At 49.1% G+C, this 14,316-nt stretch overlaps 1 protein-coding gene across 2 annotated transcripts in view; it reads right to left on the bottom strand.

The window, feature by feature from the left end:
- Window positions 1–12,932: 12,932 nt before the first annotated feature.
- Window positions 12,933–14,316, bottom strand: part of AMN (amnion associated transmembrane protein) — a 56,643-nt gene continuing 55,259 nt past the window's right edge. For both annotated transcript variants that reach the window (XM_048855036.1, XM_048855037.1), the window contains one exon: window positions 12,933–13,601. In XM_048855036.1, coding sequence (XP_048710993.1) covers window positions 13,491–13,601 — 111 coding nt within the window. In that variant the 3' untranslated portion in view covers window positions 12,933–13,490. The remainder of the gene's footprint in view (window positions 13,602–14,316) is intronic.

Raw genomic sequence — 14,316 nt, 5'->3', positions numbered from 1 at the left:
AGTGTCTCTGTTCAGTCTCTGGTTTTTGAGTGTCTAGCAAAGTTATGACTTTAAGCTCCCAGGCTCATCGTTTGAATGTGTTTTGCAGGTTCCCTTCGAGGATGTGGACTGAAGGGTCCAATATAGAGTGATGACTTTGTGAAATTTCGTAACACTCAAAATCATGGACTGAACAGACAGACTGGCTTTGTGACTTATTACAACAATCTGTAAGGCTCTGTCTACATTAGCATTTTTATTGGTAAAACTTTTGGATGTGGAAAAAAACACACCTCCTGACTGACAAAAATGCCAGTGCGGACAGCGCTGTGTCAGCGGGAGATGTTCTCCCACCAACATAGCTACCACCGCTCATTAGAGGTGGTTTACTTATGCCAGCCGGAGAGCTCTCTCCCACCAGCATAGAGCAGCCACAGGGGAGACCTGGGCCACTGTAAAGTCTGTCGTATAGACAGTTTAACCCACTAACCCCCTCCTTGTGTCCTATGGCTGCAGAGGTGTTAACGGGCCACTCTACCTCGAATGGTCCCATACAACATGTGCTAACGATTTAGGCTTAACTCTCTGTTCCACCTTGCATTTAACTGTGATACTCCTTGTACCGTCCCCAGACCTGAAGAGCTCTGTGTAAACTGGAAAGCTTGTCTCTCTCACCAACAGAAATTGGGCCAATAAAAGATATTACCTCACCCACCTTGTCTCTCTAATATCCTGGGACTGACAGGGCGACAACTACACTGCACACAACATTTAAAGGGTTAGTTAGGGCAGCACTTAATTTGTGCTAGGGCTTGTCAGGCCTGATCCCTGGCACCTCTAGGCTTTGCAGTTCATAGCCTCAGCACCTCTTTCATTACAAATTAAGCCCTGTTTTAGGGTGTGAGCAATTCTGTGGGAGGCAGTAATAGGAAGTTAGAGCTGCAGTTCAACCAGAGAAGGACTACAGAAGCAGAAATCACTCGGCTCATTATACCTGTCGTAAACATTTCTTCTCCCCCATTAAGATGAAACACCTCATTGAACTATGACAAATCAGATTATAGAGTGGATCAAAGCGCTTTCCCCTTCTATTGGATCACACAGTCCACCTTTTCAGTGACTGTAAGTTTGTTCCCTATGGCATGTGCCTCGAGTCCAGCTCTGACCTTGTTCCAAGGAAGCTGGAAAAGCCAGACAAACTGATTTTTAGAAAGGGAAGTCAGATGCTACAGTGTTGGGTAGTGAATTCTGATGGGATTAGCTGTCCACTTTTCTGCAGACCACTTTGAAACAGCTCAGCCATCTGGTTCATCTCAGTGGTGCTGTTCCATGTTGACTAAGCAAATCTTGTCAGATGCTGCCATCTCCTGCTAGAACTGAACATAAAACCAGAACCCAAGTGCTGCAATGCTATACGGGCTGCTGAACAAAATGATTTTAATCTGAATTATGAGAAGCTTCTAGGAGCCATTGCAGGCATACTGACTACGTGCCGGTTGATGTCCATTAACACCGTGAATGCTACGCTAACCTGGGAACCAAGGACTCCAGCAGACCTGCTGTTAACGGTAATATATTTTGCATTAGTCTAGTACGGTGGGCAATCTCAACTCCTAGCCCCAGGAAGAAAAGGAGGACTTGTGGCACCTTAGCGACTAACAAATTTATTTGAGCATAAGCTTTCATGAGCGACAGCTACAGCTCACGAAAGCTTATGCTCAAATAAATTTGTTAGTCGCTAAGGTGCCACAAGTCCTCCTTTTGTTTTTGCGAATAACTAACACGGCTGCTACTCTGAAACCTAGCCCCAAGAGTTTAACAAAGCCATCGGATACTCAAATGTTGCATGAGCAATCCTAGCAACCCTGTCCAAGAATCTAATTAAGGAATTGATTATCAAAGCAACTGTACAAATCCAATTACATCCCCGTTTTGTGTTGGTTCTGCAGAATAAGCTAGGTTAATGAGACCCTTTCTGTGCCATGGGCCAGGAGTATACAGTGGGGAGTAGGAGAAGGCCTCATGGCAGCAGCACTCTGGTACTAAAGCACAAGCCTGGCCCTGGCAAGGCACACTGAGGCTTTTTTGTCCCCCTCGGGTCATTTCTGTGAAAACTACAGAGTCCCTGCAACATTTCTTCATGGGCTAGCGGAACGTGGCTCCCACAGGAAGAGTACAGACTGTGCTCTATTAGCATGCTGACAAAATTGATCTCTGCTTTAATTAAACCCGCTCCTGCAAGTGACCTAGAGCTTCTAATGCATTTCAAATTAATCCTCAGTAGTGGGAAATCCAGGCTCCTGCATGCCAAGCGGTCAACCAATATAGATCTGTGCTAAGAGAAAACCTGCCTCTCTTGCCTGCTTTGCATTCTGCTGCGTGTCTTGTGAAACCATATCGCCTCAGCTACAAATGGCCTTTCCCGGCACGCAGCAAAATCACAATCATACACGGCGGAATGCATAGGATGTTTTCAACTGATGCAGTCGAGCGGTGTCGTTCTGCTGCCATGTTTTGCAATGATCCCTCTTATTATTGGTTTCCTTTCCTGGCACTCGGTCACAGGATGTGCTGTTTAGCGCTTTGCTGGCAACAGCCTGCTTTATGCAGTCACGGCGTCCGTTACCAGTGCCAGAGTAAGCACCCCAAAAGTGAGAGCAAAAGGAAGAACCTTTAAAGGGGCTGAGGCACAAAGCAGTAGCTGGGCACATGAAAGGCAAGCGTGACGGCTCTTCCCCCACCTTCCCCACACCTCACCTCCAAAATGCCTATTCAAAGAGGAAACAGGAGACACGGACACCCCCCCCCCAAGTGCTTCCATTGCATCCCACACAGGCTGACTAAAGCAATCTGCAGCGTGCCCAAGCCTTACTCTGCTCATGTGGCAGTTTGCATCCCCAGCGCAACTAATTCTGGGCCTATGGGCTGTTTTTTTCCCCCAGCTGCCACCCTTCATGTGTGAGGCCTCCACCAGGCTACAAAAATCACTGAGTGGCCTAACACTCTTGGTCAACCCATCCCTAGCCCCAAGCCCGCTCATTCCAGTATTGGGAAAGCTGTAGTATGGCCTGACTCAAAGTTGGCTAAGTGTTTATACCAGGTGAGGCCAGTTATCTACACGTGGGCCGTAGGCACTAAAGAACCTGCTCAGGCATAGGGTGACCATATATCCCGTTTTGGCTAGGACCATATATCCCTTTTTTACACACTGTCCTGGCCGTCCCCACTTTTATTTCAAAAGGCGGCATTTGCTGCGCTTGCCAACTTCATCAGCTGGCAAGAGCAAACGGGACAAATGCCCACTTTTGGAACAGTGTGAGGGGGGACCCAGCCCCCCCACAGGGGGGCGGAAGAGCTTGGGGGGGGCAGCAGGGTTCTAGCCACGGGCAACAGCCTCCTGAGGGAGCCCCGCAGGGGTCCAGAGACAATAGCTTCACAAATTGCACGCGGGAGGAGCGGAGAGCTTCAGGGTTCCAGCTACAGGAAACAGCCTGGTGCCGGAGGAGGCGCAGGGTTCCAGCTACAGGAAGCAGCCTTGCACTGGAGGGGGGGCGGGGACCTCAGGCAAGTCTCTGAGGAGATTGTCCCATTTTCTCTTTGGGAAATATGGTCACCCTACTCAGGCAGGGCTGGATTAACCACTAGGCCGATACAGGACCTGCCCATGGCCACAGGTGACTCTGCCCCAGGTAAGTAGCCAAGAGCCACATGTCCCCGGGAAGAGGGGCCACCCTTGGTGTCTTCTGGCTGCTCGAGGTGACGCTGGGCTGGCTCCACCGTATAAAGCCTGCTCATCCCATGTCTGGCGCATGAGCAGAGAGAGCTGCAAGCAGCACAGAGCCAGCCCAGCAGCAATGGACCCCCTCGACCCGGGCCCCATGGTAAGTGCGTTCTCTGATGGGCAGCTAGGGGAGGAGGGCAGTCAGGGGGATTGAGCCAGTGCTGGGGGGGGCTGGATCAGGATGGGCACTGGTGTCCTTTTGGGAGGGCAGAGACAGGGGCGAGAGCTGGAGGGCACCTCAGCAGGCTAGAAGGGGAATTCCCTGAACAAGGAATTGGGGGACTATACGTGGGCAGGGGAATGGCCTCAGGGCAGGCAGCATATAAGCGTTGGCAGCACCACGTGTGTGTGTGGGGGGGCACCCCCTAGAGCAAGGGCTCCAGGAAATGAAGGGAGGGGGCAGGTCCCCAAGCAGAGGAGCTCCTGCCGTGCCGTCCTAAGCCACAGGCATATGCGCTCTACCCAAGGGGGGGGTGGGCACGTCGCCTCTCCCAACCCAGGCTCTGTGAGCCATCCCTCCACTGCACAGTGGGCTCCATGCTGGTTTTGCCCCTGCTCCCTCTGCTAAGCACTGGCTGTAGGTGGGGCCACCAGAGGGAGGCAAGTTGCTTACAGTGCCTATATTGGCCATGGCTAAGGTTAAGATTTTTGGTTTTAGTAAAAGTCATGGACAGGTCATGGGCAATAAACAAAAATTCACAGAAGCTCATGAGAGCTCTGACTTTTACTGAAAATAATGTGGGGGGTGGGGGGAGAATGGACAGGGAGACAACTAAACCCCAAGCCCTGGGGCGGGGGGTGATGAGAGCCTGAGCCTTACTCCAGGAGGGGTGGGAGGGTCCAGAACCTACTGCCGCAGCAGCTGACAGCCCCGGGACCCCACCACAGCCCCGGCGGCTCAGAGCTCAGGGGCCCTCTCTACCCACACCAGCTAACAGCTCCAGCCCCCCCACTTCGCCCCCCCACACACACACCCTGTTTGCCATCACATGTGCAAGCACCTCTTCAACAGAGCTGCTTCAGGCCATCTAGGGCCTACACTCAGGGAGACAGAGGACTTGATCAGGCTTCCATTGAGCGTCCCCCGAATTCAATGGGCATAGGGCTGGGCTATCTCTCTAACTTAGGTGGCCCCCCAGTCCCATATTAGCTGAGTACCTCACAACCTTTAATGCATGTATCCTCATGACACCTCTGTGCTAGTATCCCCTTTGATAGACCATGACCTGGGCCCACAGGACCACACCACAAAGGCATTTAAGGGCTTACGTTCACCATTTAGGTTTCACTGACCTTCTCAGAACTGCCCCTCAGCTGCCACCTAACCTTTAGGCATCTAAATTTCTAGCTGTTGCCATTATTTACAATGGCGCCTCACACTAGGCAGGGGAAAGCTAATTTCACCAGCAGGCCTTAGCTGCAATTAGACTCAGAGACGATTAAGTCATCTAGTCCAACACCCTGCCCAAAGCAGGGCATCCTCAACTAAATCATCTCAGCCAGGGCTTTGTCAAGCCAGGCCTTAAATACCTCCAAGGAAGGAGATTCCATCAGCTCCCTAGGTAACCCATTCCAGTGCTTCACCACCCTCCTAGTGAAATAGTTTTTCCTAATATACAACCTAGACCTCCTGCACTGCAACTTGAGACCATTACTTCTTGTTCTTGTCTTCTGCCACCACTGAGAACAGCCGAGCTCCATCCTCTTTGGAACGCCCCCTTCAGGTAGTTGAAGATTGCTATCAAATCTCCCCCCACTCTTATCTTCTACAGACTAAATAAGCCCAGTTCCTTCAGCCTCTCCTTGTAAGCCATGTGACCCAGCCCCCTAATAATTTTTTTTGCCCTCTGCTGGCCTCTCTCCAATTTGTCCATATCCCTTCTGTAGTGGGGGGACCAAAACTGGATGCAATACTCCAGATGTGGCCTCACCAGTGTCGAATAGAGGGGAATAATCACTTCCCTCAATCTGCTGGCAATGCTCCTATTAATGCAGCCCAATATGCCATTAGTCTTCTTGGCAACAAGGGCACACTGCTGACTCATATCCAGCTTCTCGTCCACTGTAATCCCCAGGCCCTTTTCTGCAGAACTGCCACTTAGCCAGTCGGTCCCCAGCCTATAGCGGTGCATGGGACTCTTCCCTCCTAAGTGCAGGATTCTGCACTTGTCTTTGTTGATCCTCATCAGATGTCTTTTGGCCCAATCCTCCAATTTGTCTAGGTCACTCCGGACCCTATCCCTACCCTCCAGCATAACTACCTCTCCCCCCAGCTTAGTGTCATCTGAGAACTTGCTGAGGGTGCAATCCATCCCATCATCCAGATCATTAATGAAGATGTTGAACAAAACCAGCCCCAGGACTGAACCCTCGGGCACTCCGCTTGATACCAGCTGCCAACTAGACATTGAGCCATTGATCATTACCTGTTGAGCCCGACGATATAGCCAGATTTCTATCCACTTTATAGTCCATTCATTCGATCCATACTTCTTTAATTTGCTGGCAAGAATATTGTGGGAGACCATATTAAAAGCTTACTAAAGTCAAGATATATCACGTCCACCGCTTTCCCCATATCCACAGAACCAGTTATCTCATCATAGAAGGCAATCAGGTTTGGTCAGGCATGACTTGCCCTTGGTGAATCCATGATGACTGTTCCTGATCACCTTCCAAGTGCTTCAAAATGGATTCCTTGAAGACCTGCTCCATGATTTTTCCAGGGACTGAGGTGAGGCCGACTGGTCTGTAGTTCCCCAGATTCTCCTTCTTCCCTTTTTTAAAGATGGACACTATATTCGCCTTTTTCCAATCGTCCAGGATCCTCCCTGATCACCACGAGTTTTCAAAGATAATGGCCAATGGCTCTGAAATCACATCAGCCAACTCCCTCGGATGCATTAGATCTGGACCTATAGACTTGGGCATGTCCAGCTTTTCTAAATAGTCCTTAACCTGTTCTTTCACCACTGAGGGCTGCTCACTTCCTCCCTATAATGTGCTGTCCAGTACAGGAGTCTGGGAGCTGACCTTGTCTGTGAAGACTGAGGCAAAAAAATAGCATTGAGTACTTCAGCTTTTTCCATATCATCTGTCAGTAGGTTGCCTCCCCCATTCAGTAAGGGTCCCACACTTTCCCTGAGCTTCTTGTTGCTAACAGACCTGTAGAAACCCTTCTTGTTACCCTTCACAGCCCTAGCTAGCTGCAACTCCAGTTGTGCTTTGGCCTGCCTCATTACAGCCTTGCATGCTTAAGCCATATTTTTATACTCCTCCCTAGTCATCTGTCCAAGTTTCCCCTTCTTGTAAGCTTCCTTTTTGTGTTTAAGCTCACCAAAGATTTCTCTGTTAAGCCAAGCTGGTCACCTGCCATATTTGCTATTCTTTCTGCATATCGGGAGGGTTTGTTGCTGCACCCTCAATAAGGCTTCTTTAAAATACAGCCAGCTCTCCTGTTCTCCTTTCCTCCTCATAATATCCTCCCAGGGGATCCTGCCCATCAGTTCCCCGAGGGAGTCAAAGTCTGCTTTTCTGATGTCCAGGATTCTTATTCTGCTGCTCGCCTTTCTTCCTTTTATCAGGATCCTGGACTAGACCATCTCATAGTCACTGCTGCCCAGGTTGCCACCCGCTTCTACTTCCCCTACCAATTCTTCCCTGTTAGTGAGCAGCAGGTCAAGAGGAGCACGGCCCCTGGTTGGTTCCTCCAGCACTTGCACTAGGAAGTTGTCCCCAGCACTCTCCAAAAACTTCCTGGATTGTCTGTGCACCGCTGTATTGCTCTCCCAGCAGATGTCAGGGTGATTGAAGTCCCCCATGAGACCCAGGGCCTGTGATCTGGAAAATTCTGTTAGTTGTCTGAAGAAAGCCTTGTCTACCTCATCCTCCTGGTCTATAGCAGAGGCCCACCGCGACACCACCCTTGTTGCTCTCACCACTAAACTTAACTCAAAGACTCTCAACACTCCAGTTTCATTCTGGAGCTCTGGGCAATCATATTGCTTGCTCCCTTACATACAGTGCAACTCCCTCTCCTTTTCTCCCCGGCCTGTTCTTCCTGAACAGTTCCTGTCACAATGGATGGCAGATGGGGGAGGGGAGGCAGCAGATCAGCATTTTGTGACAAAACCGTTGTGTGTGTGTTTAAAGCACTTACTGGGCATGTGGGAGACCCAACTTCAAGTCAGTTTTACCTGATTTGGAGCAGAACATGAAGCCAGGGCTCCTAAAGCTGAGATGAGCGCCCTAACCACCACACTGGTGGAGTGCTCACCAGCTCTCCGGGTATGTATGTGTGGGGAGGGCTGCTGCACTTTGAAGAACTAAGTCAATATTTATGGAGCTGCAGCCTGATGTATCTGGCTGATGAATCTTGCCCATATGCTCAGGGTTTAGCTGATCGCCATATTTGGGGTCGGGAAGGAATTTTCCTCCAGGGCAGATTGGAAGAGGCCCTGGAGGTTTTTCGCCTTCCTCTGTAGCATGTGGCACAGGTCACTTGCTGGAGGATTCTCTGCTCCTTGAAGTCTTTAAACTACGATTTGAGGACTTCAATAGCACAGATATAGGTGTGAGGTTTTTTTTGTAGGAGTGGTGGGTGAAATTGTGTGGCCTGCGTTGTGCAGGAGGTCAGACTAGATAATCATAATGGTCCCTTCTGACCTAAATATCTATGAATCTATGTTATTCCCCAGCGGTTAGGGCACTCCCCTGGGATGTAGGTTCAAGTCCCTGGTCTGACTCAGCCAAAACAGGATTTTGAACTTGAGGTTCCAAGGGCCTGATCCACCAGGCTATGGTTCTCTTTGTTGCTGCATCCACTCCAGGGTGTGGGCTACTGAGTTGGCTGGCCTGGTTTAGACCACTAACTGCAGGAGGAGGGTCAAGGCTGACGTTCCCAAGAGGCAGAAGGTGCCCAACTCAGGCCCACCAGCCACACGCTGCAGTTCACAGATGGCTAGTTCCCTCCCGGCCTCTGAGGATCCCTTAATCTGCCCATGCATTGTATGGGGAGGCTGGGCACCCAACCGAGGGCTGGGGGGTTCCACTGGGCAACAGGGCGCCTAGGAGGTAACACTCAGTGAAGCAATGCCTCCGTACCTTTGGCCTTCAGTGATTTGCCCAAGGTCACACAGGGAGCCCGTGGCAGAGCAGTGAATTGAACCCAGGTGTCTCAAGTCCCCGGCTAGCACTCTAACCCCTTGGCCATCCCTCCTCTCCTAGCGTGGGTGTGTTTGTGGCGGGTGTCCTTGCTTTTGGCAGTTGAATTCTGCAGCACACAGCTGTGTGGGAGCATGTTGTATGAGGGGTGCTGTACTGCGCACTCTCCTCCAATGAGCTAGTGCTGACTGATGCAGGAGGCCAGTGTGACTGTGAAATTCTGCGCTCGTAGATGAATAGCTTGGCAAGTGACATCATCCTGTTACCATGGCATCTAACATTATGGGAAGTGCAGCACTGGCAACAACAACCAGTCTGTAAGATCGATGGCCTCGCTGCCCCCACCTCTGTGCAGGGAAGAGGCTGAGGCTTGGCAGTGTTCAGTGGTTGTCTCTTCCCCTCCATCACCCCTCCCGTCCCAGTCTCCTTTCTTTTCAGTACCCAGGAGGGTTCATTGGCTTGTCAGTTTTATTCTCACAGCACGTAGTTCTGCCAGGGCCCCCAGCACATTTGAAGCATTCCGCTCTATTGTTTTTAACACTTCAGCTCCTCGTTTGTCACTAAAACAAGCAAAGTTGGAATTGTTTTTAAATGTGATTCGTTTTCAGTTGAAATCAACAAAGGACAACCAACCACCCGGTCCCAGGCAGTCTCTGCTCTGCACCACTTACCATCTGAATTAGGCAGGGAGAGAAAGTGACTTGTCCCAGAAACAGCCAGGCCTAGACCCCCAGCACCCATGAGTCCCAAGGCTGGTACCCCATGCTCAATTTTCCATGTAGATAGTTAGGCAGTTTGGGCTTTTACATGCTCCGTCATCTTGGTCTTTCAGGGTGGGTCTACATTGCAATTAGACACCTGCAGTTGGCCCATGCCAGCTGACTGGGGCTCAGGATAAGGGGCTGTTTAACTGCAGTGTAGACATTCATGCTAGAGCTGGAGCCTGGGCTCTAGGCCCCTCTGAGTTGCGAGGCTCTCTGAGCTTGGATTGCAGCTCCTGCCCGAATGTCTACACCCCAATTAAAAAGCCCCTTAACCTGAGCCCTGCGAGCCCAAGTCAGTTGGCACAAGCCAGCAGGGGTTTTTTTATTGAGTGTAGACATACCCTATAGGGACAAATAGGAGCTCATTGGTGGCTGGGAAATGGGCTATGGAGTCTTCCCCTTCTAGCTTGTGGGTACAACCTAGCCTGTCCCAACAGTGAGCCAAAGCTGCTACCACATAAAGGATGGTAGGTATCTGTTATGAAATGGAGCCGGCGGTCATCACCCAGTTCATGTCAGATACATGCCCCCATCTCAAGGACTGTCAGGTAGGTTGTTGGCTGTTGTGTTGAAGTATATGCGTGATTGCCCCTGGTCCTAGCAGGGTGTGGTCTCTGAGAGAGGATGCAACAGGTACCAACGTTATGAAGCACTTATAGCAGCTGTGTATTTTTACAGTGTGTTATTCCAACATTAACCAATCCTCACAACGTGAGGCAAGGCAGCTTTGAAGGCAACAGCAATCCCTGGGCCCAGCACACACATTGGCACAAGGCTTTGCACTTAAAAGAGCCTTCAAGGTAGTGGGGCCCAAGAGGTGACACCTCAGGGGGGCTACAGAAAGGAGGAGCTGCGGTGTGAGGCAGTAGACTAGAAATCAGGGCTCTGAGTTCAGTTCACAAGCTCTGATCCAGGCTTCGTCATCTCTCTGTCCCTGCAGAATGGGGCTCACTATACTCCATTCCTCCACCTTTCTGTCTGTTTAGATTGTATCCATTGCAGGGCAGGATCTTGTTATTGTAGGTTTATACAGCACCTAGCATAATGGGATTGTGGTCTTGGTAAAGGCCTCTTGGTGCTACCGTAATACAGATAATAAGGGAACTGTAGAAGCCGCTGGGATAATTCATCCCTTGGCCTCAAACCTCCCCCCTACTTTTCCCACTCCAGACCCATGGTGTTACTGAGCTCCGCTCCCATGCTGCTGCTGTCTTTGCTATGAGTGGCTCCCATAGGAGGCTCCATGAGGGAAAAGGAGTTTGTTGGTAGCACATATTAGCTTCCCATTTTTGACTTCAGTTTTCCTAGCTGTGCTGTCTGGTTTCTACTCTTCCATCTGACTGCTCAGGGCCTGTCTCCATTTGGACCAGGAGAGATGCTGTGTGTTGTAGAGGGCTGTTATTTGAGGCCCTCTCCTTGTTTCTGGCCCCTGGTCCATTCACGAGCAGTTGGGGCTGGTAGCCCAGAATGACAAATTAGTCAAGTGTCTGCTCCATAATGTCTTTGCCCAACCTCGCTACCAAAACAGCAACAGAATCAATTGGCTGTTGCAAAACTTTTGCCTTTTGGAGGTTGACGTTTGAATCTATTTTTCTGCCCCATTCATGCCAATGGTTAGGCAAGTGAACCAATCAGCACTGGGAAATGTTTGGGACCCCTGTAAAATACATTTAATCTGTCTGCAAAGGAAACTTTGTCAGAATAGTTCCAGTGGGTCATTATCCTAGAGACAGACATGTAATGTCTTTAAACACTATCTATGAGCTGTCACATTTTGTCAGAACCTGTGATAGACATAAAACCAAGTTCCAAAGCCTTTGAAAAAAGCTTAGGCCATCTAAAGACTAAAACAAAAAATAATAAACTAAACAGAGCTACTTCCCTACCGTACCTGCCCTATTGACAACCCAGGAGATTGCAAATTTGCATACATTTTCACGCATCTCCACACATTCAGAATCCAAGATCTGCCCATTGATAAGTTATTCTATAATGAATTCCCAACACGTGAGGAGGATTGCTGCATGAATTTTTGGGGTGCGTAGGGTATTTGAGAGGTACCAGCTATAAAAATCCAGTGATAAATAAGTAAACGTCCATGCTGAAAGTTCTCTGGCCTGTGTTATGCAGGAGGTTAGACTAGATGATCATAATGGTCCCTTCTGGCCTTAAAATCAATGAGGCTACATACTTACCATACTGTTCCTGATGCCACGTACTAAGGAGCTGTGGAAAGGTTGTGCCTCTTAGTCCCACTCTTAATTGAGCACTTAACTAGTCCCCAGAATGTCATGCAGAAAGGAATATTGGTGCCGTTCCCAGGATATTAGAGCGACAAGGTGGGTGAGGTCATATCCTTTATTGGACCAACTTCTGTTGGTGAATGAGACCTGCTTCTTCAGGACTGGGAAGGAGTGCTACAGCTGAACACAAGATGGAAAAGATAGTTTAGCATAAAGGTTCCTTAGCATATGTTCTAGCTATGCTAAAACAGCTGTTTGATCTTGTATTTAGCTGTGACACTATTAATACTTTCCCCAGACTCAAAGAAGCGCTCTGTGTGGCTCAAAGGCTTGTCTCTCTCACCAACAGAAGTTGGTCCAGTAAAAGATAGGCCCTCACCCACCTTGTCTCTGATGCAGAAAATAAAGCCATTTAAACATCTCATGCTGGACTTCTCAATGGAACTAGTGTGGACATCGTAAAGTGGCACATTGGAATGTCAGGAATGTAAAAAATGATGGGTCCCCGCTTTTGTTTTCCTGCTAAAATATTTGCTCTCTGACCTCAGGAAGCAACATGAAAAATTCCAAGGTGGCTCTTTTAAGTTCTCATAACAAATATCAAACTTGAATGGGATCGCAGGAGAAATCGGAGCAGTGCAGCCATTTCAATAAATGACAGAGGAAGATAAATACTTGCTTAGGATTCCATCTTGTGAAATGGGCTGGCGGGGGGTGGAGGGCGGGGGAGAAATCTGCATTCAGATATTCTCAGTGATCAGGGAAACAAACAAGGACTCTGAAATATTTTGCTGCCATGCCTGTTTCTCTCCACACACACAAATCACTGGCTGATTTCATGTGAAAAGTGCTGGATCTAGGCCAGAGAGCTCAGCATCTTGCAGGGATCAAGCCTTTGATCTCTCTATGCCTCAGCTTCTTGGATAAAATAGGGATAAAGTATTGTTATTTAATTGAATATCTTTAAAGGGGGAAAAAAACAACGATTGCACACAAATGACATGAACTGTATGAACACTGTTTATTCTGTTAAGGCATTGGGAACTTCAGCTAACAAATGAGTGAATACAGCTCCTGTCAGTGACAAGGAAAACTGATATGCAAATTATATCAATTCACCCACCACTGAAATGCAGCCACCTTGGGGGTGGAAGAACTCAGCAGCTCTAGCAGCAACACAAAATAACAGTTTAGGACAGGAACTGAAGAAATCATACACAGATGCTGATGCAGGGGGATTTTAGTTAGGCCTTGTCTACGTGGTAGAGGTTTTTTGGTATAAACTAAGGTGCGAATTTAAAGAGGTATAGTATACCGGTGTATAATCCCTGCATGTGGACACACTTATTCCGGTATAAGGGTGGCTTTTTCTGCTTTAACTTATAACACTTGGGAAGAGATTTAGAATAACCAAATAAAAGCCACTTTTACTGCAAAATAAAAATGTCCCCATAGAGGGTTATCCTGGGATAACTATTACTGTACAGTGGGTAAAATATTAGCCTGAATGAAATTATATTCCAACCTCACATTTGGCTAGGACCGCTCAAGACTCTGCTATTAAGCAATGAGTTCAGTTTCATCATATAATGGGTTAACAAAATAAATCCCACTCTCTTTACTAGCCATCTCCTTCAGGGCCTCCTCTCTGGAGCATGCACCATGTGACTCCTACAACAGAAAGAGACAAAATGTTTAAGGAGAGGGGTGAAAAAAAAGCCGAGCTCAGGCGCTTGTAAGATGAAGTGAATCTGATGTGACATTGTGGAACTGAGCACTACCGTTCAGCAAGCTGCATACTTCACATGGAAATGGCCAGACCGGCTCAGACCAGCCAGCCGTCTAGCTCAGTATCTTGTTTCCAGCAGTGACCAGCAGCCGAAACCCCTCAGTTGACCATTCTGGACTGAGCTGCCCACAGAGGATGTTCCTCCTTAGACCATCCAGCTGGGGCTGGCTTCTGCCATGAAGCATGAGGCTCCTATCTCTGGAACTACAAAACAAAGTGACCCCATCTAATGTAATGGTGGATGGTCTCATCCAGAGAAAGGAAAAACCTTCTGTGGAACCTGATAAGCTTTTAGCCCATCCCTAGGGTGACCACATTTCCCAAAGGGAAAATGGGACACCACATAGGGCTAGCCTGAGGCCCCACCCTCACCCCTGGGCTGGCCCGAGCTGCTCATCTGAGGGCCCCCGCCCCGAGTGTGGCTAGCCCAAGCCCCCCGCAACGCAGGCTGGCCTGAGCTCTGCCCGGCTCTTTCTGGGGCAAGTGTCCTTCCTCCCAGAGCAATTCTCTTCTCCTGCTGCTCACTCTTGTCACACCCCAATTACATTAGATGGGGTAATTTGTTTTTTTAGTTACAGAGCTATGAAGGGGAGGAGT

This window comes from Caretta caretta, chromosome 6, assembly GCF_965140235.1.
Source record: "Caretta caretta isolate rCarCar2 chromosome 6, rCarCar1.hap1, whole genome shotgun sequence".
Lineage (NCBI taxonomy): Eukaryota > Metazoa > Chordata > Testudines > Cheloniidae > Caretta > Caretta caretta.
This window is presented reverse-complemented; position numbering and strand designations above follow the sequence as displayed.